Source organism: Glycine max, chromosome 17 (assembly GCF_000004515.6).
Source record: "Glycine max cultivar Williams 82 chromosome 17, Glycine_max_v4.0, whole genome shotgun sequence".
Lineage (NCBI taxonomy): Eukaryota > Viridiplantae > Streptophyta > Magnoliopsida > Fabales > Fabaceae > Glycine > Glycine max.
In genome coordinates, this window is record NC_038253.2 from 13,748,038 (window position 1) to 13,772,561 (window position 24,524).

Here is a 24,524-nt window from a genome sequence, read left to right on the forward strand (position 1 = left end):
TTGTATATATTAAATTTCAATTATTCAACCATTAAATTAAAAGTTTTTAATTGATAGATCCAGTCTATAAACTTTATAAAAATTAAAAGTATTTTATAATTCATTTAAAAAAGTATATTTAATGTATAATTATATTTTAAAATATAAGTAAATATCAACTATAAGATTACCTAACTATAAATGTTTTGATTAATTTAAATTTAATGAGTATTATCGGTAAGATACTATGTAAATATTCATTTTTTTATCATTAAAATTTAGGATTTTTTATTTTTTACTACTAAATATTTTAGGTTTTCTCTTTTAATTCCTAATTTAAATATTGACAAATTAAAGTTTATGATTCTTCTCTGTTATCAATTTTAGTTTATACTATCAACTAATAGTATTAATTAAAAATATAACAACGATATTGATAATCCAATAACTTATCACTTATCATGCATTGTGGATGAAAACGGTAAGGTATATATATATAGAGTTGTTTTTTTACAAATAGGAGCATTGTTCTTACTATTAGAAAAATTATTTTTTAGGACAATGAAATAAATACGATTCCTCAAAAACTATCTTAATAGATGATATTCTTATAAATAAATACAACCACTCTACAATAATTTTATGAAAATCATGTTAAAAAATGGTTATTCTAATATGAAAATCATGTTAAAAAATGGTTATTCTAAGACGATTTTGTAAAATGGTTATTCCAAAACAGCCTTAATAGGTTTTTGTTTATTTTCATCCCTTTCCTCTCTCGCACTCCTGTATTTTCACTCTCCCTCAACTACAGCTTTTGGTGCTCCCACTCTTCAACTCCCTTTCACTCTTCCTTCATGGCCACTTTGCTTCTTCTCTTCTTTGTGTGGCAATGGTTCAATCCACGTTTGTGTCTTCTTCTTCCTCTTTGTGCCTTCTCGAGCCACCTTCGTTTCGCTACAATCTCCAATCGCAGTGTTCAATCTTGATTCCATCAAATCCACCTCTTTAGGCACCTCATTTTTTAGATTTTTGTTAATTTCCATGTGTTGAGGTTGTTTTGTGCTGTGTTTGTTTGTCCCTCTCAATGTGGGCCTGAATATTGGTCCACATCAACGACCACCAGCAACATTCTTCGTTTGGGTTAAGGCTGTTTTGGAAGTTAAAAGAAACCCTCACACTTGCCGTTATCAGCGCTCCCATTTCTATTTCTTCTCCCTCACTCACCCTTCTCTGCTTCCGGTTCATTTTTTCTCTCTATGTCTCTTTTCATTTCCTCTAAGTTTCTTTCAATTCTTATGTAATGTGTCTTTTTGCACTTCTTAGTAGTATCTTTCAATTTTTTATTGGGCCACCAATCTAGGTGTACAGGAGAAGAAAAAATGACATACTTGAGTATACAAAACCACGCTTAGCAAAATGGACTGCAAACATAAGGAGATTAGAGATGGTGTTGTGACTCTTGTGAGTCATTCAAGGGAATGTGAATATCAAAAAAGATGAGGGGGCACTATGAGGATGGGTGTGCACTTTTTAGGAAAAGGTTTGGGGTGTGGATTCTGCCACTAGGGCAAAGGAGCTTTCTTCTCCGACATCTTTTCTTTTTCTGAATTTCCTTTCTATGGTATTTTTTTTTTCAAATCTCATATTATCAGTTCTGATTCTGTATTTTCTATAATTCTCTAGTATATATCTAAGTTCCTATCAAGTATACTTTCACTAACAAATAAAACAATTCCCCTAAAAGACTGGGAGGAATATGTCTCTGAAATTGTAACTGACATTGAAAAAACAGACCCCAAAAAGGTTTAATTTTGATACAGTTTGCTCTGTGATCTTTTGCAATGAATAAAATGTTGTGTTGAACCTTTAAGTTGGTCAAGTTTATCGATTGCCCACCCAATTGTGTAGTCAACTAATTTCACGTTTTCGTTGCTTATTTGGTTTTTTGAGTGGTTTATGTGGTGTGCAATGTATCTTTCATCTCTTCCTTCATCTCACGTGTTAGGTAGTTTCAAGTTGGAGGAAAGCTGTTAGAGCGAATTATTGAAGAAATTGGATGCAGAATAAGTGCCTTATCAATATTATGTTTCATAGCAATAGCTTGAATTGATGTGGTAATGTCTTATTTCCGCAGTGGTCTCTAATTCTTCTTTCCCTTGATTGAACCCAAAACATAGAATGCATCTTGGACAAAAGGCATTTTTCACATCGAAGGTATTTTGATCTGATTGATTGTGTGTGATAGTCAAATTAACAATTATATTGTAGAGAAAAATGCAAATTAGCACATGCAAGTTTGAGTCACGTGCTTCTTCGTCCTTGACCTTTTAAAAGGTGTATCTTGTATTAAAACTTGGCACACTAATAATGCTCGTAAATATTTGTCTTCTCGTGTTCACACACCACAACAAAATGGTTTTGTTGAAACAAAGAATCAATACTTGGTTGAAACCACTTGTACCCTACTTCACCATCATGTTCCTATTTGCTCCCTGGGTGATGCACTTCTCGCAACATGTTATCCAATTAATCGCATGTTTTCATCTGTTTTTCACAAGTAGGTTCCCTACTCTATCTTGTATTTCAATAAAATCTCTACCGTGTTCTTCTCATTGTCTTTGGTTGCACTATAAAGTAAACTCTACCAAATCTCTCAAATGTATTTTTTTGGGTTACTCACCACCTCTAAAAGGGTTATCACACTGATTTGGTACCTAACTATGCTCTACATAATGCAATTCTGGAGTGGCAGCAACAGTGATTCAGTGAACCTTCATTGGCCATTACCCTTGAATTTTAGTAAGTTAAAATTATAATGCTTTTTAAGATCACAATACATCCTTACATACTCATTTTAGAAGCTTAACTTTAGAAGAGTCATGTCTAAATTCTGATAGCAAGTTCGGATGGAGAAGGGAGTAAAGACAGAAAACGAAATTTTTAATTAAACCTTTCCCTTGAATTAGAGCTTTCTAAAATACTAATAAGGAAATTGTGAATACTAATAATGTTGCTTGTAATATTCAGAAAATGAACTAAGGAAAAAATTAATGATAGAGGATCGGAATCCATGAAAATTGTTGTTAGAAAAGTTTTATTATGTTTGTTCTATGTCTGTTGTTCAGTCTTTATAGCTGACTTTTGTTGTATCTAGTAGTAGTTGTTTACAGTAGTCTAGGGACTCTATTGTACTCTTTTTCTGTAAACTTCTTTTATATTAAAATCTGCTTAGTGTGAGAGATACTCAAGCATTTTTGTGCCTAAACTGATAACGTCAACTATTCTGAATATTCTTTAAACTTAACCAAATTTGTTTTTCTTTGTTTCGTTCTAGTTCATATAGAAGTTATGGTATAAAAAAGCTGAAATTACTTGTGAGATAGAAAAGCTTTTGACCTCTTTTGTGATGGAGTATGGGAATTGAACTATCCAATATCCATTGAATATAAAACTCATACATTGTGGTAATATTTAATTGCAAAAGGGGTGGCCAGTTTAGGACTCTGAACTAAATGGTGAAACTTTAAAGATGCTAAAATACTATTTATTAATGTGCCACTCGCAATAAAAAGCATAAACTGCTTAGTGAAGGCCAATAATGGTTCAATATTTTTTACAGCATACACTGATATCTTGTAAGAATGGTGTAATGTGACCAATATTACCTAAGTCTTCCATTTTAATATTATCTTTAGCTTCCTTTCTAGCAGTTATCTTTATGTAGGATCCCCAACCGGAATATAAGCTCTTTGGCAGAACAGGTAGGAGTGTTCACAATGCTAGCTAAAATGATATATGGGGATTATCCTGAAACCATGAGAGAACTATGCAGTGAAGAATAGGCTACTGTTTTTACTATTGTGGATAAAACTTTAGTCTTAGGAAGCACAGGCTTTGTAGAGATAATTTTTATTGACCTTTTTGTGCTAGCTAGATTCCAACCAGACAAATTAGCTATATAATTAATTAAATATGATGCTTAATTAGCAGTATGTGCAGAATTAGTCAATTGTGTTCAGCTTAGTTATTTATTGTAGTTTGCTGCTTTGGTTTTCAGGTCTTCAGTGGCGTTGCTTTGGTTTTCAACCAGATAATGTTGTACACTTCTGGAAATCAAAATGGTATTTAAGTCCATTTTCTTCTTTTCTTTTATTTCTTCACCATTTCTTCTTAGACCAACTATCCAATTAGAGATTAATTCTTTAAATCTATGAATTTGAGCACCAATGAATTTAATTTATAAAATTGTAAAATATTATTTTAATACTTAAAATTTAAAATTATTATATAATAGTCCTTTTAATTTTTAAAATTATTAAAATAATTATTTCAGTCTCTAAAATTTAATCAATATAAGTTAAAATTAAAATAATATTTTTTATAAATTCAGGAATTAAATTAACTTGTATTCGTAATTTTAGATGCTGACTTAATATATAATTTATTTTTGAAAATGAACTATGCTAAACAGTAATGTCGAGAACCTCAATAGCTGCTGCATGTCTATTGAACTTCTCAAATTGTAGCTTCCTTGCCAAATTTGTCCTATAAAACAATGCTAAATAGGGATTTGGTGAGTCATGCAATGATAATATACATTAAGGATCTGACTAAGGTCCTATAGTTGTGAATATGGGTGATATATACCCTACTCTAGCCAGAGTTTACCATTTTATGTTAGCTTGAGTTTGGCTTCTTATCATGGTTTTTACCTTTTTGCTCACACATACAGCTTGGTGCATCTGTTTTCTAGAGCTAAGGTAAGATTTCAAAATTAATATGATTCAAGTTTTTTCCCTTTTAATTATGTTTAGATAATTTTACTTGTTGGTGTCCCTTCTCTTCGTAGATTGTTGTGTTGTTTCTTTTCAATGTGATACCAGCAAGATTATTGCATCATGGTTTTCTCATGAGGTAAAGAAACTATTGAAGCGTATTCTTGACCCAAACCCTTTCACAGTGATTTCTGAACCAAAAGCTTTTTTATTTTTACATAACTACCTCCCTCCTATATACATAAACACCTTTTTAACCAATTCAAAGAAATTAAGAAATATTTTGATAAAAAATTATTTTGAAGGAAATCTTATAAAATGGGAAAATAAATTTTGTCAAAAATGGTCTTATATGCTAGGATGAAGGTTTTGTGTTTTCTCCCCTTTTGGGCCCTTTTGTCTTGATTTTGTTCTTTGTGATTCTAATCCTTTAATTACCCTTCAATATATTAATATCGGGTTGCTTTTTGCAGAGGATAAAAATTCCTGTGTTTTCCCCCCTTTTGGGCCCTTTTGTCTTGATTTTGTTCTTTGTGATTCCAATCCTTTAATTACCCTTCAATATATTAATATCGGGTTGCTTTTTGCAGAGGATAAAAATTCCTGAACTTAGAAAATGAATGGTTCAAAAAAGGATATGAAACAACTTTTATAGAGGAAGAGGATGTCAATGTAGATGATGTTGCTGTTGCTTTCAATGATTCTAAGGTTTTGCGTTTTTTACAATATTGCTATCCATTTTTTATTTACTCTTGCGAAGATTTTCTTATTATACTTTGGAAGTAAAATAATTAAAGAAATTGTAGCCAATGCCCTGCAGGTGAGTCATTGTGTCCTAATTAAAAGTGTGATTGATTGTGCTTTTTTTATTGACTTTGACAAACTGCATGATTGCGTAACAATCTCAATTTCAAAATTAATAATTGGGCTGAATAAAATTTCAGAATTCAGCTAGGACATTAATGTATATGAAATTTTTAATTTGTTTTAAAAAAAACACATTCGTCAAAAACTGCCTGAATGTCTATATTTTAATTTGTTGCATTGACATTTGAAACACACACAACACAACACAGTGTTAGTTGTCACGAACCTTATAATGTTAGAGATCTCATGAGTGTAGTCCCTTTCATTTACTCCAACAACATAAGTTGGGATATCAACACCCTTTGCAGGAGCAGTGATAATAATAACCTTCTTGGCACCAGCTTGGATGTGTTTGCCAGCCCCAGGACCATCCATAAACACTCCCTTTCCCGGAACAAAATTTCACTCATTAATCCTTTTAAGAGCTCTTTAATAAATAAACAATATTGTATCATGTTTGAAATAAGTCATGTAATGGGGAGTTAGCTCTATAACAATGTCAATTCCAAGCTCAACACAAGGAAGCTTAAGAGGGTCCCTGCTTGAAACAACCTTGATAGGCGTACCATCAACATTGATGGTTTCATTGTCTAGTATTTTCACATCTGCTTTAAAGGTTCCCAGCATAGAATCATATTACAGCAAGTGCGAAGCCTACAGGAATATATGTGAAGCGGAAGGTATAGGATTAGGACACTACCATTCCATTTAGTGAAACTAACTATTCTTTCTGTGCCAACAAAACAAACTCAGCCAAGCCATTACATGTTATGAATCTAACATTTTCTAGATATATATTGAGCTTGTGTAAAAAAAGAAAGATATATTGAGCTGATTGAGATTCCCCAATGAAGAACACAAAGAAAGTAAGAGCTAGTATATATCTATAATAATGTATAATCCATACAAGCAGGAAGGTAATTCATGATCATCCAATCAGATGGGAATGGATTTAAATATAACGTACTGAAATAGTAATAAAATACAAATAAGAAAAATAACTAGAAGTCTAGAAGAATGAGAAGAGTAATAATCCTCAAACATTCTTCTCAGGTCAAGTCCGTAATTCAAGTGGGATTTTCCCCTATACAGGGCCACTCATGCAAGACATAACCATCTTCCTCAAAAAGTACTGTGATAGTAACTTCAAGTCGCTTTCTCAAAGCATGGCAACCACTGTAAAAATAGTAATATAAGTTTTCATTAGAAAGAGAAGATAAAAGAGCAGACAAATGATTGCACAAGGTATCAGAGGAAAGAGCCATGTCTTTTGAAATAAAGCATAAAAGATACTCTAAATGACATATTAATTATTACTTAATTAAGCTACATACAAGTTTCTTCAATTAGATGTCAGATACCCTAAATGTCAGATAATACAAGTACTCTTAAAATGTTTTATAGATTAAAAGTTATTGTAGCATTACCTTTAACATACAGGTGACATCTAATACTATGTCGTCTAGTAATAAACTTCAGAATTCATGCAAATTTGTAGCATATATAACTCAATCCTCCACACTACTGTCAAGTGTCAAAACTAAAACATACCTGATATCAACCACCAGGCATGGATGAACAAGTAGAATGCTTCTGAGCATCAAAATAAAGCAGGCCAAGAATCATCATTATCCGCAGAGTTTCATCCTGCCATAGTCAGACAACTTCTTGTGCACTCACTCAAATATAACCGGTATGCTTGTACCATGAGGACTTACATAAGTCCAGAAAGCTAGAGATAAAATTTTTCTCATGTTAGGATGAAGAGAACATAGGGATTAGCAGTGTGTACAAGATCCATGCAAAAATAAGTGTTCTAGAGAAAAGAAAATTACATACCTAAGCTTTCCCAGTACAATACCTACTTCATTGGTTCTTTCAAGTCCAATGTCCTCAGGTGATATTATTTCATATGTACCTTTGTGTTTTAGCATTCCATCCTACAACAGTTTTTGAAGAAGAAAAAAGGCTGAAATCAAAGGACAGTTTTTATGAGGGCTTAAGGCTAAGTCACCAAAAAAATAAAAGGTATGATTTCAAGTAAGGAACTAGTGTTAAAAATATTTAATACGAAGAGGGAGAGAAAACACCAAAGTGGTTTTAGTCATCATATTATTTTGGTTAATTTTGGTTTGAATAACCACACCAAGTAATCATTCTTCCTTCATGTTATGTATGAATAATAACTTTTTTGGAATTCTCCCAAAAGTAAAATGCACAAGGACCTAAAACAGAACAAAAGAAAGGTGCTGCGTCCAGGGACAAAAACAAATAGAATGAAGCTTGGCTGTATCTTATGTGAAGGAAATGAACAAATTAAATTTTTATATGTAAAAGATTAAAGCTTAAAATGGCAGTTTGATTGAAGCTTAAAAAGATTGCTTAACATTTATCAAGCATATCTTTCTGTGTTGCAAAATCAAAATCAAACACAGAAATCATGTTCAAGCTACTCCTATGGGATAAGGATCCATGGAATGATCTAATTTAGATCAGGATGGTATAATCACACACAAAGAAGAAATCATTTTTATCTTAATTTAGGAAACCAAAACATTCAAAGTAATTTAGCAATATGTATAAGATTCAAATGCAAGGCACAAACAAAAGAGGAGGAGGGGAGGGGTGGTGAAGCCCAGTGCATGAGGCTCCCATCACTGTAGGATTTGGAGAGGATTAGATGTACCCCACATTACACAGATGAGCATAGATAGTGTTTTCACAAGTAGAAAACATCATCATGAAGTCAAAAGGCTGCAACCTAGTGCTAAGGCTCACTTTTTATCCCATGATGCAACTAACTTTGATTTTTGGCCAATATTCTAAGTAGCTTCTGCTAAGACATGTCATCTTATCAGTAATTTGGGCATACATGTTGGAGGCAAAGGTGCAGCTGTTGCTTATTGAAAACTCATTTCAGGCATATGCACGCAAATTATAAACTTGAACATTATACAATGTTAAGTACCAAGGTCTATGTCCTATTACATAGATATACAAGGATATATGTATTTTGACATAACCAATGTATGCCACTTTCATGGGCGAAGGCATTAGCTCCCACAAGAGCCTTGTGTGGCTGTACCCGCAAACCAGTGTACTCTTCGACCTATAGGAAAAGGTTATGATAAATGGAACGGTCATTAAAGGTCTTTAAAAGGGAGAAGAAATAACAGAAAAATCAGTTTCAGATATAAGACCATCCTGCTTGTCAGAAAGATGTGCTTTGCATTAATTCCAGTGTAGAGATTGCCATTGACATGTGCTTCGCATCTCGAGGCCATCACAACCTTAAAGAAAGAAAGAAGATTTCAAGCACAGAAACATCAAATAATCATGCTCTAATGAAATGTTACATGAACTAGGCTGGGCAACAGAAAATGGACCCTCACCTCTTCTAGGGAGGCATTTCTAGCCCTTTCACCAATCCCATTAATCCGTCACCTCCAGTTGCCTTGCACCAGCACGCGCACCCTAAAAGCATCCAAGAGCACACAAACTCAGAATTCACTCTCCCTGCCTGCATGATTTAAAAAGTAAAACATAATTTTAACCATACCTCTATAGTGTTTGCAGTAGAAAGTCCAAGATCATTCTGGCAGTGGGTGGAAATAATAACATTTTCAATTCCGGGGTTATTAGCTTGAATATCAGCAATCAACTTTCCAAATTCACTGGACTTGGTTATACCAACAGTGTCAGGTATGTTGAGCGTGGTGGCCTCGACCTTAATAACTTCTCCAAGAATTTCATAAAAAAACTCCCTATCTGACCTGGTAAGCAGCACAAACACAAAAAGCAACCAACACTCAATGTACAAAGTGACGCCATTTTATTCATAAAACAATTTCACAGTGAAATTGATAAATAGTAGTAGTAACCTTCTAGCATCTTCAGGACTGAACTCGACGTCATCGCAACCCAAACTGCGAGCGAACTTGGCCATATTGCGGGCAATGTCGACGACCTTGTCTTTGGACATTCTCAACTTGTACTCCATGTGAAGGGCGCTGGTGGCGATGAAGGTGTGAATCCTGGGCCTCTTGGCGTACTTAACGGCCTCCCAGGCAGTTCAAATGTCCTTCTCGTTGCAGCGGGAGAGGCCGCAGATGGCGGGGACGTAGCCGTCGTCAACGGCATTGCCGACCCTTGGGCGATCATTTTCACGACCTTACAGTCGTCCATGGAGGCGGCGGGGAAGCCGGCCTCGATGATGTCAACGCCCAGCTTGGCGAGCTGCCGCGCCACGTCCAACTTCTCCCTCGAGGTCATGAAGGCGGAGGGAGATGGAGAAGGGTACGAGAGAGGGGGAAGACAAGAGGACGAAGAGGGAATTAGAGTTAGGGTTAGGGTTGAAGAGGAAGGGGCAGAGAGGGAGAGAATGGGAAAGGGATAGAAGAAGTGGGGATACTGTGGATGCGCCTGTTGTGAAGAATGACTTCCATTCTTCTGAGAGTTTCAGTGCCACAGAGAGAGAATCACATGGTAATTTTAAAAAATTACCAAAAAGGTAGAAGTCATAATGATTTCGTATTTTTTAACGTTATAAAATTATTTATGATTTTGAAGTTCTAAGTAATTTTTTTATTTTTTTTTTGTTTTACAACTTTAAAAAGTTATAAAACTTCTTTTGTTTTACGAGTTTGAAGTCCTAAAATCTTTTTCTGTTTTACACTTTGAAGTCGTAAATCTTTTTTTAAATGTTTAGGTTTTTTATTTTTTTTTAGAGTTTACAATTTTTTACAGTTTATTTATTTAATTTTTAAAAAAATTATTTAAATGTAAAATAAATAATTTTAATTTTACTTATTAATAGTATATTTTTTATAGTTTTATTTTATATTTTATTAATTTATTTTAATATTTTATTATTTAAAATATGTTATATATTTTTAATATTATTTCATTTAAATATTTTTGTTTATTTAAAATTTAGATAATCTATTAATAAAAATACATAATAAAATTAAAAAGAGATACTAAAAATTTGAAATACTTTAATTTAAAAATTAATAACATTTAAATGAAAATTATATTTTTTTTAACTAATAATGAAATGATGTCTCACAACTAGTTCTTTAAATCCTAGATGTAAAAATAGGCAGACTTCTCTTGGGAAAAAAAAGTAGGTAAAAAAATATGCTAAGTATAAATTGTCTATTGATGAAATACGAAAGCTGATGATATTGAAAAAAAAAATTATAAATAAGGTTCAGGTTCGACTTCCATAAAGAATATAGATGATATTGTCTATAATGATAGATATGTGTCTCGGTCTCTAGTCTTGTTGAATTGGATTTATCTTTGTTTGTTGTCCTCTTGGTCTACAACCTCTACCTCCTCTTGTTATAGGATGCTCATATGTAATTGTGTATTATTATTTTATCATCGTTGTCATCATCATCATCACTATCATTATAAATTTTTAAAATTGTAAATTAAACTTACAACCTCAGTAGATAGTGTTCCTTCACGTGATATATATCGTCTAATTCGACGTATATATCATTGCATGTATTCTGAATTTTCATACAAAAGACCTTAGTCCATTTCACCACGAACAATAAAATCATTCCAATGATTCCATTTGGCAATCCAGTGACAATGATGGTGAGGCCAAAAAATATATGTTCTCCCCCTCATATCTATGTCATGGAGTTGATCTAGGTTTGGTGGGCCATCTAAAATAATTTTATCGTAATTCAAATTGTCTAATGGACCTGTCTATTGAATGTCATTCCACAATTGCAAAACATATGGAGAGGGATTTTTGTCCAAACAATCATTGATAGATCACATGACTTCATTATTCATATTTTTAATATATGTTATGTTGATTGCAGGGTTAGTTTAGTTTATGCGTGTTAAATTAATTATGTTTTAGTATAATAGTGTTTAGTTATTATTAATTTAGGGTTTAGTTAGATAAATTATTATACATGTTAAATTAATTTTGTTTAGTTATTATTTTATGTTTTAGTATATTAGTGTTTAGTTATTATTAATTTAGGGTTTAGTTAGATAAATTATTATACATGTTAAATTAATTTTGTCTACTTATTATTTTATGTTTTAGTATATTAATGTTTTTTTATTATTAATTTAGGGTTTAGTTAGATAAATTATTATACATGTTAAATTATTTTTTTAATTATTATTTTATGTTTTAGTATATTAGGGTTTAGTTATTATCAATTTAGGGTTTAGTTAGATAAATAATTATACATGTTAAATTAATTTTGTTTACTTACTATTTTATGTTTTAGTATGTTAATGTTTAGTTATTATTAATTTAGGGTTTAGTTAGATAAATTATTATACATGTTAAATTAATTTTTTTTAGATATTATTTTATGTTTTAGTATATTAATGTTTAGTTATTATTAATTTATGGTTTAGTTAGATAAATTATTATACATGTTAAATTAATTTTGTTTACTTATTATTTTATGTTTTAGTATATTAGTGTTTAGTTATTATTAATTTTGGTTTTTAGAATATTAAATTAGTTAAACAATGCATTATTTTATGATAGCTATTATTATCTTTATTGATGGTGGGTTCAGTAGTTAGTATTCACTATTTACAACATTGTTCACTTCGATGTAATTTATAAAAGGAGGTGTCACATGTTACTTAGAGTGTTATTGGTATATTTTTTTTAGCCTTACATACACAAAATTAGGAAAATTTATTGCACTTTTGTATTTTTTAACAGTTTTTTAAAAGGTTTTTTTACAATAGATACACAAAATTGATGTCTTTTTACTAATAAATTACTTTTTTATTTTTTGACAGATGGCTAGTGAAGAACCCATAATAAGAGATAGTGTTAGCAACTTTAGTGATGACGATCAATGACACAATTTCATGAACATGGTGAACCAAGCAATCAAAGTGAGTCATTTTCATATTTTGAATCTATTAGTAGTCAACTTTTAGAAAATCAAGAGTACTCAAATCCTTATCAAAAGAGAGGGAGTGTTAGTACAAATGATCTTTACGAAGGGTTGACATTTGAATCAAAACAAGTAGCTGTGAATGCCATTAAATAATTTCATTTTATGCATTCATTTAATTTTGATGTAGTCAAGAACAAGAGTGACAAGTACGTTGCCATGTGTAGTCAATATGATAATGGATGTTATTGGAGGGCGAGAGTATCGTTCAACAAAATATGCAAGAGGTGGGAGTTAAATAAATTAAACAGTATTTACACTTGCACAAATTCTTTCATATCACAAGATCATGTTAGGTTAGACTCTTCTGTAATTGCTCATAATATTGTTCATTTAGTGAAAACAAACCCTGGTATCGAAATCAAAACCTTAATTGCAGACATGCTTCAATGGTTTGGTTACACTGTTTCATATAAAAAAGCATGGACAACTAAACAAAAAGCCCTTGAAATAACATTTGGAAGTTTGGAACAACCATATAGTTACCTGTCTATATGGTTGACAGTTGCTTAACATTTTGTACCAAGTACCATAGTAAAATACAAAACTCCATCTTCAATGGAGAAAGGTGAGGATGACTCTCCTAGGGTGATTCTTAATTGTGTATTTTGGACGTTTAACCCATGCATTGTGCAAGTAGATAAGACATTTTTAACTGGCAAATATCATGATACTTTGTTGACTGCCATCAGACAAGATGGTAGTAGGAGCAATTTTTCACTTACTTTTACAATTGTTAAGAGTGAGACTAAAGAAGCTTGGATGTGGTTCTTGCATTATTTACGAAGATATGTTACACCGCAATCAAATTTGTGTATTATATCAGACAGGGGAACCAGTTTGTTAGCAGCTTGACTATCGGAACGTGTTGGGTGGAATGGACCGAATGTTTTGCCTGTGTATTACATTCCCCACATTGCATCAAATTTCAACAAACAGTTTAAAAATGTTGACTTAAAAAAAGAAGTCATCAATATGAGTATGTTTCTTCCTATTTCGTGCATTATATTCTTGCTTTATTAAATCTTCACTATATTTATTACTATTTTTTTTATCTTTTGGCATAGGATATGAGATAAGGAAACTCCAATTTGAGGCAAAGTTGCTCGCAATGCGAGCAAAGTTTTCACAAGCAGCATATTGATTAGATCAAATATGACTACCAACCTTGCCGAATGTATGACTTCTGTTTTGAAAGGAACTCGAGCATTACCTATTACTGTCTTAGTCAATGAAACATTTAATAAAATAAATGATTCATTTGTTACTAATGACATGAAAATGTTGAATATGATAAAGGTAGGATATAGGTACTCTGAATATGTATATGTCATGATGCAAGAAAATCAACACATTGCTACCTCACATTATGTTCGCATGTATGTTCGAAAAACAAGGGAGTTTAAAGTTCAGGAAATTGCAAATATGCAGCTTGGTCAACGAGCAATGACATGCACTGTCAAATTGAATGAATGGTCATGTGATTGTGAATAATTTCAAGCACTTCGACTACTTTGCTCGCATGCAATTGCAGCGTGTGTTTTTTGCAATTTAAATTATGATGACTTTGTTGACCCTGTATACAAGTTGGAAAATATTTTCAAAGTTTATCAACATCACTTTCGATCCCTTGGAAGTGAAGACACATGATCTCAATATTTAGGTCCACATTTTATGTCTGATCATTCGAAACGATGACAGACATCAGGCAGGTCGGCCACTACTCGAATACATAATGAGATGAACGAACCAATTTCAAGTAGACCTAAGAAATGCTCATTGTGTAAAAGTGGAGGACATAATCGTACTAACTGTCCATACAAACAAATACATGATTAATATAATTTCTACTTTTTTATTTTTCTTTCATTTGTATTGTGCATTTTATATTAATGTTTTAATTATGTTGTTTTTAATTTTATTATGTATTTTTATTAATAAATTATCTAAATTTTAAATAAACAAAAACATTTAAATAAAATAATATTAAAAATATATAACATATTTTAAATAATAAAACATTAAAATAAATTAATATCAGATAAAATAAAATCATAAAAAATATACTATTAATAAGTAAAATTAAAACTATTTATTTTACATTTAAACTATTTTAAAAAAAAATTAGGAAAAAAAACCGTAAAAGATTATAAACTTTGAAAAAAAAAACAAAAAACTTAAACATTTTAGAAAAAAAGGTTTACGACTTCAAAGTCGTAAAACAAAAAAAAATTTACTTACGACTTTAAAGTCATAAAAGAATTTTTTTTAACTGAAATCATAAATAATTTTATGGCTTCAGTTAAAAAAAATACAAAGTCATAACAAGCGTTATGACTTCTAACTCAGAAGTTGTATCATCTTTTACGACTTATTCAATTTGGATCATTTTTTTAAAACTCATCTCTGGTTGGAAAAATACACTTAAAAATATCTCTTTTAGTAAAAAAGTTATTGGAATGACAATCATTCTAAGATGATTTTTAAAAAACTGTCGTATAACGGTGATTTTAAAGACGATTTTTGTAATGACTATATAATCGTCTTAAAATACGTATCATAAAAAAATTATTTTTTTTTAGTAGTAACAAAGTTATCAATATATAAAAATTAATAGATCATGATTACTTATGGCATTAGAATACATTTGTCACTAAAATATTGATTATTTGGAAACATGTTATCTCCAACATGTACCAAAAAAAAACCAATCAGTTAACTTAGGTTAATCAAGCGGAACCCATTAATTACAGAGATCGTTTCATTAATTCTCATTAACTTACCATTTGTGTGAGAGGACACTTTCATGTTCGTTATTCCAAGAATCCATACAAGTACGCCCACATAAATATTTCAAAGACAAACAGCTCATTCCTAGCGCTCCTAGCCAAAGTTTGTTTCCGATTACTTTCTCAATAATACTTCAGTTCCATGTATATTCACATGATAATTCTTCTATTTGATTACTACAATTAACTGAATTAAGAACTTGAACTTAAATCTCTAAAATACTATTTTAAAATTTTCATTGCTAGCACATTTTAATAATTTTAATTATGTTCAATAGTTTTTTAAATAGTGTTTTTTGTACAAAGTGAAAAATCATGAAGTGATTTACATATTTTTAATTATACTTACTCCCTCAATTGGAATTATTTTTCATTTAAAGTAAAGGTATATCTTAAAACTTATTAATAACACAATTATTATGACAAAATAGTCGTCTTCAACTAAAATACATTTATTAGAAGAATTGAAATATACTGTAATTGTGTGTTCATTAATCATTTAGATGAAATACTAATAAATAAAAGTATTGTTAGAAAAACAATTAATAGTTTTTTTTTCTAAATTTTTAAATTAATAAATATTTTGAAATATATCAAAACTTCTAAGTTAACGAACATTTTTTTTAAAGTATTAGTAAGAAATTTATTAAAGAATCAAAGATGAATATTCTTAAAAACTTATTTGATTTTTTTAATTTCAGGAATTAAGGTGACAATGTGTTATACCTTCAAAGATTAAAATAGTACTTTACTCACTTAAAATAAAATTTTGTGTGTTTTTATTTGGCGCTAAAATATTTGCCTATGGGAAAATACTACTACTTTAGAAAGTGATTCTATATAAAAAAAAAAAAAATAATTTGCAAACAACATACTAACTAACGTGTAGTTTAGTTGACCATACAGGATGAGTTTAGTTTGTAGAAAGTGAATTTAATTCTCACATAATTTTAAGAAAAAAATAAAGAATTTTAAGTATAATTAAACTCCATCAACTAATGATTAATTTTATAAGTGGTCTAAAGTAAGAACCAACGTTTATGAAAATAGCTTGAGATGTCTGGGAGTCCAAGACCCTATTTATAGTGGTACCAAATAAATAAATAAAAACTAGCTATCCTATATTTCCATCCATATTTTATCACGAAGCATATGATATAAATAAAAGATAAAGCACCCAATTAGCTAGTTGCGGACATGTGAGGGAAACCTTTGCAACAACATGACAAAGCAGAAAGAAAGAAGGAAAGAGAGCAAGCTGAGCAGGTACATGAAGGCACCGTTAAGGTTCCTGAAGAAGGCCAGGGACATGTACGTCTACGGCATGATCGAGTGCTCCGGCCAGTTATCCTATGTGGAGGCCTCCATGGGATGCCCGACCGGCCAGCTCTGCACGCTCCCCAGAAGCTTCAGCGTCGGCTCGGCCACCCGATCCGCCGCCAGCGACGAGGATTTCGAGGAGCTCGTGAGGGCCGCGTCGCTCCGGAGCTACGGCGGCCGCGTCGTGTTCGGTGATGCTGCTGCGGCGGCGGTGGAGATGAAAATGCCTCGGAGTCGCAGCGTGGGGATTGGAAGGATCGACGAGGACAAAGTGTGTGAGTTTGGAGATGATGGGATCAAGGTTAGACCTAATGCTTATCCAAGAAGTAAAAGCTACGCTGCATGTAGAGACGGAGCAGGGCTGTTTTAGTTAACATTAATGTTAATTACGATGTTTCTTAACTATAAATGTAAGGAAATATGCGCATGACTTGTTGTTCTCTTGTTTAATAATTTGTGAAATCGTTCATGTAATGCCCCGGAGTGCTGCTTGAGCTGTGAATATATGTGAGAACTTGAAAAATGTTTGGATTCAGAATTTGTACGTACTGCATGTTATGTGAATTAGTAGAAATCAAGATTACTAAGTGTTATCTATTAGTCTCCAATGTAAACTTTGCATAACATCTAATTACAAGTGATTCAATAACACTTTGCTACAAGTGATTTGAGCAGTCCAATAAGAATCACTCGAATAGGTATGTTCTGATGTCATTTAACACTTTTGAGTTTTGTTGGTCTAATTTAATGTCACAAAAATCAACCTATAAGTGTAAAATATTAATTTGCCTCCTACTTTTATATATATATATATATATATATATATATATATATATATATATATATATATATATATATATATATTATTTTGATCATATTATTAATCGATGGGATTTTTAATACTAGACTTATCTCTTAATATATTAATTCTTCATTAATTTCCTTTCATATATTAAGAAAATTTATATGGTTAAACCAAATAAAGGAGATTTTAAATTTCCATTATGTGAGAGAGAATGGCTTGCAGTTGAACAAAATGCTCACTTAGAGGTGTCGGTGTTGCTCGTGGCTTCATTAAAAAGTTGTATTGAGTGGGAAAAAGTAGCTAGTAGGTGGATTGCTGGTTTAGCGCAAAAGTTGGCATGGCCTTTGCTACCATGGTGTTAAGTTATTACTAACTTTCAAAGCAATAGTACTGTTGGGTCATGCCCATCAAAATCCAAATGTCAACCAAACCGTAAAATAAGAAAATAGTAAAATATAAAGTAGCTTCATGACTTTCGTCAGGGCAATCAAAATTAAATATTATTTAATAATTTTTTAACATTTAATAGTTGAATTTCTGACTTTTATCCTTAGGATATCAACTATCAAGTCATCATGTTCCTTGATATATGGTGTAATTTAATTATGGATGGGGTGTTACGTGCTGAGTAGGTACAGCACAGTGTACTCAATATCTCTCTTTTCAATCAATTGGGATTAATTGGGCTGGGTTAGCTACTTGAAATTAAAATTTAATTATAACAACTGATAGGTATAGTTTCAATTCAAGAATTCTCTGCTAGTAAGTAATTTACAACTCTATTTAGTAGTCACCGAAATTAGAAGTTTGTTTTTATTTTAGTATCTCTTGTTGTTTTAGACTTTTATATAAACTAAGTTTCACATTTCGAGTAAAAGTAAACAACTAAATAAAACGACAGAGAGAGAGAGAGAGGGGGACCCGGGGTTTCAGTTGGCGTTGGAGAAGCACCGATCGATTTGTTGCAGAAAAAATCAAAATGTTAACACCAACGGATTCGAGTGATTATCAAGTTATAGAGACTTTAGTTTCAATGCAGCTTTGGCATCCGTATGTGATATTCCAGTTAGATTCTTATGTAAACCTAATGTATGACTAACATTTCTATTTCATAATAAAGAGAAATTATTTTATGATTCGAGGGTAAATATTATGCAGTCCTCGATAATTTCTACGTGACATGCAATCATATTTTTTTTTTAATTTATCAAACTACTAGAAATTAATGTATTAATTGCCTTTCATTATTAATACTAGCCTAACAAAAATTTTAGTGACGAATTTTATGAAATTACACGTAAATTATTTTAACACTAATATTAATATTTCTGCAGTGTACGAGAGAGTTAATATGTCAAGTCAAGATTAATATTCGGGATCATATGATGTCAGATCATATATAATAATTTCTTCATGAGAGGAAATATTAGGTTACATTTCTTTTATTATCTCACTAAACTAATAATTATCAAAAGGTAACATGAGTAATTGTACCGTTATTTTTCTTTTGTTTAAGACTTAGCTTAATTGTTTTAATAAATATAAATTTTCAATATTGTTTAAATATTTATGTTACATGAAAGCATTAAATATTTGTTAAAGTCAATATTTTTCAATTTGATTTTCTATTGATTTAACTCATATAATTCTTCCAATTATCTTTTTTTCCTATTATTTTCAAATTTGAATCCATTTATTTTAAATTTTCACTCAATTTATCCTTAAGAAAATATTTCTGCACCATTAGAATAGAGGATATTATCTATTTTATGTTAGATTTAATTATAAAATTTTCTTATTTTCTTTTATTTATATTTTAGTTTTAGATAATAAAATAGAAAACTGAATTGAAGTTCAAATTAATAAAGAAAAAAATGACCAGAAGAGTAGCCCAACTGCCCAAGATGAAATAGAGGTTTGCCATCATTCAAGCAAGAAGGCAGTGGTCACTTCTTTCCCACGTTGGACATTGAAACATATAAAAACAGTCAGCAAAAGAGGATTATGGATCTTTTGGTTCACTTTTTTTCCCAATTATCACCTCTCTCTCTCTCTCTACGAGTTTTATGGGTATGAAATTAAAGTTCATGTCTCTTCAAAGATTTATGGACTTTTGTTATCATCTCTTTTTATATATTTTGTTTACTCTTTCATTGTCTAGTTAAACCTTCAATTCCTTTGTTAAGATTGTATGAATTTCAATTTAGTCTTTGGATTTCGGAACTGGGTTAATAATGAAATTTGATTTTTTTTCACGTTTGTGTTCTCTGTGTTTAATGCTTTTTAAGACTTTTTTTTAATCAACAAAGTTGCAATATATTTATATATGAGTATAGTACAAAAGTGTGCCCCCAACCCATTTTACATGTATTATTCATCACTCTAGAAAGAAAATACCACCCCCACTACCAGGTTACACAATATTAACATCATATAAATATAGTGTAACCAGGGTGAATCCAAAACAATTTTCCACCTGACATTTATAGCCACCAACCAGTCCCAACATAAATGCTCCCTCAACCATCCACATGGTTCTGCCAAAAACCTAGAAATCATGCTTTTTAAGACATTTCCAATCTATTTTGTAAATCAAAATTTGCTTTATGTATGTCTTAATTAAACAAGTTTTTTATAATCAATGATAGAAATATTGGATATTTGCTAATTAGAGATTTTCAGTTTTATCTAGAGAATTGAGATTTTTAATTAGGAATGAATATTTAATTGTCTAACTCATTGGGATCTAAATAAACTAGCAATTTTAGAAACTAAATTAGATTAATATTCACATTAGGAACTCTAATATAAATAAAATTGAATGAAACTTAATATTCAACACCATTATATTCTCAATTACATTACATCAAAGTTTTTTACTTTGTGTTCTTGAGATTTTTTTAAAAAATCCAAAATATTTTATATTACTTTATTTCATTGATAATTCAAATTAATCATTTCTCTCATGATTCCTATTAGAATTGTCTTTTGTGAATTATGAATTACCCTTTAATCATAAAAATCATACTTAAATAAAACCGTTTTATTATTACTCCAGACGATTTAATACACTTGTTGTCTGTCAAATACCCGTGATGGATCAAACAAAATAAATTCAGATATCGAATTCTTTTTGTGCCAAAGTTGTAAAATAATTTAAGATCAACTCGAAAGTAAAAAACTTGTACCCGGACCGCATGGCACGTATATTATCATCCACGATTATGAATAGCTAGTCAATCACACGTTTTTTTATAGGCAAAATGCAATATATTAAAACTGAACTAATTGAGTCATAAGAGATAACCCAATTAGTCAAATCACACGTAAATCGTTAATTTTTTAATTGAGGACGGAAGACTTATTTCGGCAAATTAACAAAATTGGGATAATTTTTTAAAAAAATTATAAGAATGTATACATTTTCTTAAAAAATATAAAATATTTGAAATCGTGTTTTGAAACACGAATTTCATATTTTGTAAAAAAAGTTATAGTTCTTAAAGTCGTGTCAACACAACTTCTTTATATGAAGTCCAGTTTTAAAATATGACTTACCTATGATATTTTCAAAATCTATCTATTCATGTAAATTTTTAAAAAAATTATTCCAATTTTATAAATTTGTCACTTATTTCTTTCGGAGAGGTAAAAAGACTAATTTTTTTACCATACCTTTTTTTTATTCACACAATATTTAAGAATGAAATCCTTGTCTAAATGTTAAAAATATCTAACTATCTAACAACTTTGTCTAGTTTTGTTAGTAAACTATCGACTATCAAGCCCTCAATCTAATTAAGGTCACACTACTAAAAAAAAAGGCTTTCAACATCGCTTCATTAACATCGGTTATTTCAGAAATCGATGTTAACAAAAGCGCGGTGGCATTTTTATAATTAAATGGAGTTACTTAACATCGGTTTTAGCAAAATCGATATTAACTACTTCATGTTAACATCGGTTATTTAAAAAACCGATGTTAACATCATGTTAAGATGAATATGGTAACATCGGTTTTGGAAAAACCGATGTTAACTTCATAGTGTTAACATCGGTTTTGACAAAACCGATGTTAAGGAGTTGATGTTAACATCGGTTTTTTAAAAAACCAATGTTACCTTGTTGAAGTTAACATCGATTTTTACAAAACCGATGTTAACAGATTCATCCTAACATCGGTTATCCTTAAAAAACTGATGTTGATGTTGTTATGTTAATATGTTAAAACGTGTTGAAATTTCACAACTCGCGCGCTCGAAAACCTTGTTGCACTCTCTCTTCTCTTTCTCCTCCCACCCAAAATCTGTCGAAAACCGCTCGGTCGACACCCACATTGCCCCACATTCATTTCAATACTGTCGGAAACCGCTCGCTGGAACCCACAGAACCTCCTATTGAAGAAAAGTCGAAGAAAACCCTACATTGCTGTTGGAACTGTGGGTCGAAGAAAACCCTAGACTGCTCTTGGAACAGTCGTGGGTGCTCAAAGCTCAAAGCTTTGTACGCTGCCAGTTAACAAGGTATGAGCTCTACCTTAGTTTGTTGCTCTTCTTATTAAGTTCTTAATCAGTGCGGTGGCATTGTCCGAAGGTTCTTATCAAATTATTGGGTCATTTTGTCCACTTGGCTAACCATATAAAAGTATCAATAAGAATTGTAATGTGGGGTTTCATTTTGTTGTGGCTGTTGATTGTGCTTTACGTGGTTTTCAAGCTTTATGTGGTTCTCAAAGCTCTTTTCCTTTAACCTAACATCAGAATTTGATTCTCACCTTTCATCAAAGCAAAAGGATTTGAGGATTGAAGACTGAATCACTGTGAGTTTTATTTTTAATATTTGTCTGTCACATCATAATTGGATTTAAATTTTCAGGATAGGGCTGTAGAGATTTTTTGTTTATGTATTACAAATATTACATTAAGGACTAGTCATTTTATTTTATATATTTGAAAGATGCTAATAGGTAGCTAGCAGGAAAAACAGCACTACAAAGCTTATCATTGGGGGTTCAGCTTTGTACAGATGTATTAATTTATCATTCTGTCAATGCCTGGTTAAATGATTGCTTATATATAGTTAATTTCTGCTTACAAGTGAGGATGAAGCTACTTTAGCTCCTATAAGTATTGATTAATAGCAAGATGGCACTTTGAGCAAGATTTACTCTCTGTAAGTTTTCGTATCAAAAGTCAAATGCTATTGAACTGGATAAATGCACATTATAATTGGTGTGCATCAAGAAGCCTATTTTTCCTCTTAATGCACTGATAAACACTGAGTAGAGCTACTAGTTTGCTGAAAACCATTTAATTTACGAGAATTTGATTTACATTAATTTTCAGCAGTTCAATCTATGCTAGTAAGAAAATATTTTAGACTGGATCCTCTCTCTTTCCCGCTTGTTGTTTTGTGAATGAATTTGTGTCTCTTTTTTTTTTTTTTTGCACTGCAAAAATCTGATTGTATTAATAATACTTCAGTACTAGATGTACTAAAAAGGTAGGTAATTACAAAGGCAGATTCTGCCAAACCCAGCTACAAAAAGTATATCACATAAGTTGAAAGCCCAAACCTCAAACACCCCTAGGACATTTCTGCCTTCAGCCTAGTAGACCATTGGTTAAAGTGGATATGGAAAGAGAAGGTCCCTGCTTGAAGGTTGAATTTGAAACTCAACAATGTCTGCCATGAAAGCTGCTGCCATATCAATTTCATGATCAAAGAGATTTCTCCTCCATTGAAACTTCCACTCCCATCTGTTATCCACTAAAATACCCATTGAATTGATTGAATGGTTCTACTGAGTACTAACTTGGTACAAGCTTGGGTATTTATCTTGTAGGCTTAAGTCACCCTCCCTCCACTCATCTTTCCAAAACTTGATTCTTAACCCATCATCCACCTTCCATCTCAAATTATTAATGATGTTGTTGTTGTGATGCTGGTGGAAAACAGACCTTAAGTCCTTCCACCATTGAGAGAAATGTGCACTGTCCCTACCAGAACATAGGGTATTCCACCCTCCATATTTGGATAACAAGACTCTAGCCTAGAGCTGATTGTGGTTGTTTGCCAATTCCCGTCCCCATTTACCAAGCAAGGCTTCATTGAACTTGGATAGGTCTTTAATCCCTAGCCCTCCTTTGTTCTTGGGAAGGCACACAGTGTCCCAATTTACCCATGCAATCTTGGCTTCCTCAGAACCTCCTCCTCATAGAAAATTCCTGCGGATAGATACTACCTTATGCACCACTTTTTTGAGAATTTTAAAGAAAGACAATAGGTAAATAGGCAGGGCTGTTAAGACAGAATTGATGAGGGATATCCTGCCCCCCATAGATAGGCATCTCTGCTTCCATTTTGCTAATTTAGATTCAAACTTGCTAATAAGAGGCTGCCAGACATTCCAGCTTTTAGAGGTCGAACCCACTGGAATTCCAAGATAAGAAAAAGGAAAATCCAACTGGCCACAATTAAGGTAATTAGCTGCTTCCCTGCACCAAGTCACAAATTTACCCAAGCACCCAAATTGGCTTTTAGCATAGTTGATCTTGAGCCCTGAAGCCAGCTCAAAAATTCTGAGGATAGACTTCATGACTCTAACATTAGTTGTAGTCGCAGTTCCAAAGAACAAGGTATCATCTGCATATTGCAGTATATTAATCTCTTCCTTTTGCCTCCCCACTTGATAACTGCTGAAGATGTTTTTAGAGACAGCTGTCCTCATCAAACCAGTAAGGCCCTCAGCTACTATGTCAAATAGGAAAGGTGCAAGGGGGTCTCCCTGCCTTAGTCCCCTCTCAGGCACAAACTCTCTAGTAGGGTTGCCATTGATTAGGATTGATATAGTTGCACTAGACAGACATCCATAGATCCATTTTCTCCATCTTTCACAAAATCTCATCCTCATCATCATATAGTTTAGAAATCCCCGAGATACCGAGTCATAAGCTTTTTCAAAATTAACTTTGAATACCATGCAAGGGTTATTTTTGAATTTGGCTTCAGCTATGACTTCATTAGC

The 24,524-nt window shown here is 31.7% G+C and overlaps 1 protein-coding gene, 1 long non-coding RNA gene and 1 pseudogene across 5 annotated transcripts; 2 read left to right on the forward strand and 1 right to left on the reverse strand.

Moving 5' to 3' along the window:
* Nucleotides 1-739: 739 nt before the first annotated feature.
* LOC102665292 (uncharacterized) lies at nt 740-14,342 on the forward strand. 3 transcript variants are annotated; one of them, XR_005889368.1, is made up of 9 exons: nt 740-2,781; nt 4,040-4,103; nt 4,715-4,742; nt 4,832-4,896; nt 5,348-5,465; nt 12,423-12,521; nt 12,714-12,810; nt 13,410-13,562; nt 13,651-14,342. It is a non-coding gene; the product is annotated as an uncharacterized lncRNA (long non-coding RNA). The 3 variants fall into 3 exon arrangements; XR_005889367.1 differs by lacking the exon at nt 12,714-12,810; XR_003265203.2 differs by lacking the exons at nt 4,832-4,896; nt 12,714-12,810.
* On the reverse strand, nt 6,487-10,311 carry LOC100797742 (2-isopropylmalate synthase 2, chloroplastic-like; annotated as a pseudogene). Its single transcript, XR_003265200.2, has 7 exons — nt 9,506-10,311; nt 9,184-9,397; nt 9,017-9,098; nt 8,825-8,914; nt 7,464-8,733; nt 7,176-7,356; nt 6,487-6,800 (listed from the first exon to the last, which is right to left on the reverse strand). The product of XR_003265200.2 is annotated as a 2-isopropylmalate synthase 2, chloroplastic-like (transcript).
* A 2,161-nt stretch (nt 14,343-16,503) lies between the features above and the next one.
* LOC102662938 (uncharacterized) lies at nt 16,504-17,282 on the forward strand. The gene has a single exon (XM_006601403.4). It carries the CDS (start codon nt 16,595-16,597, stop codon nt 17,060-17,062), a length of 468 nt encoding a protein of 155 aa, XP_006601466.1. The 5' UTR covers nt 16,504-16,594; the 3' UTR covers nt 17,063-17,282.
* The last annotated feature ends 7,242 nt before the right edge of the window (nt 17,283-24,524 follow it).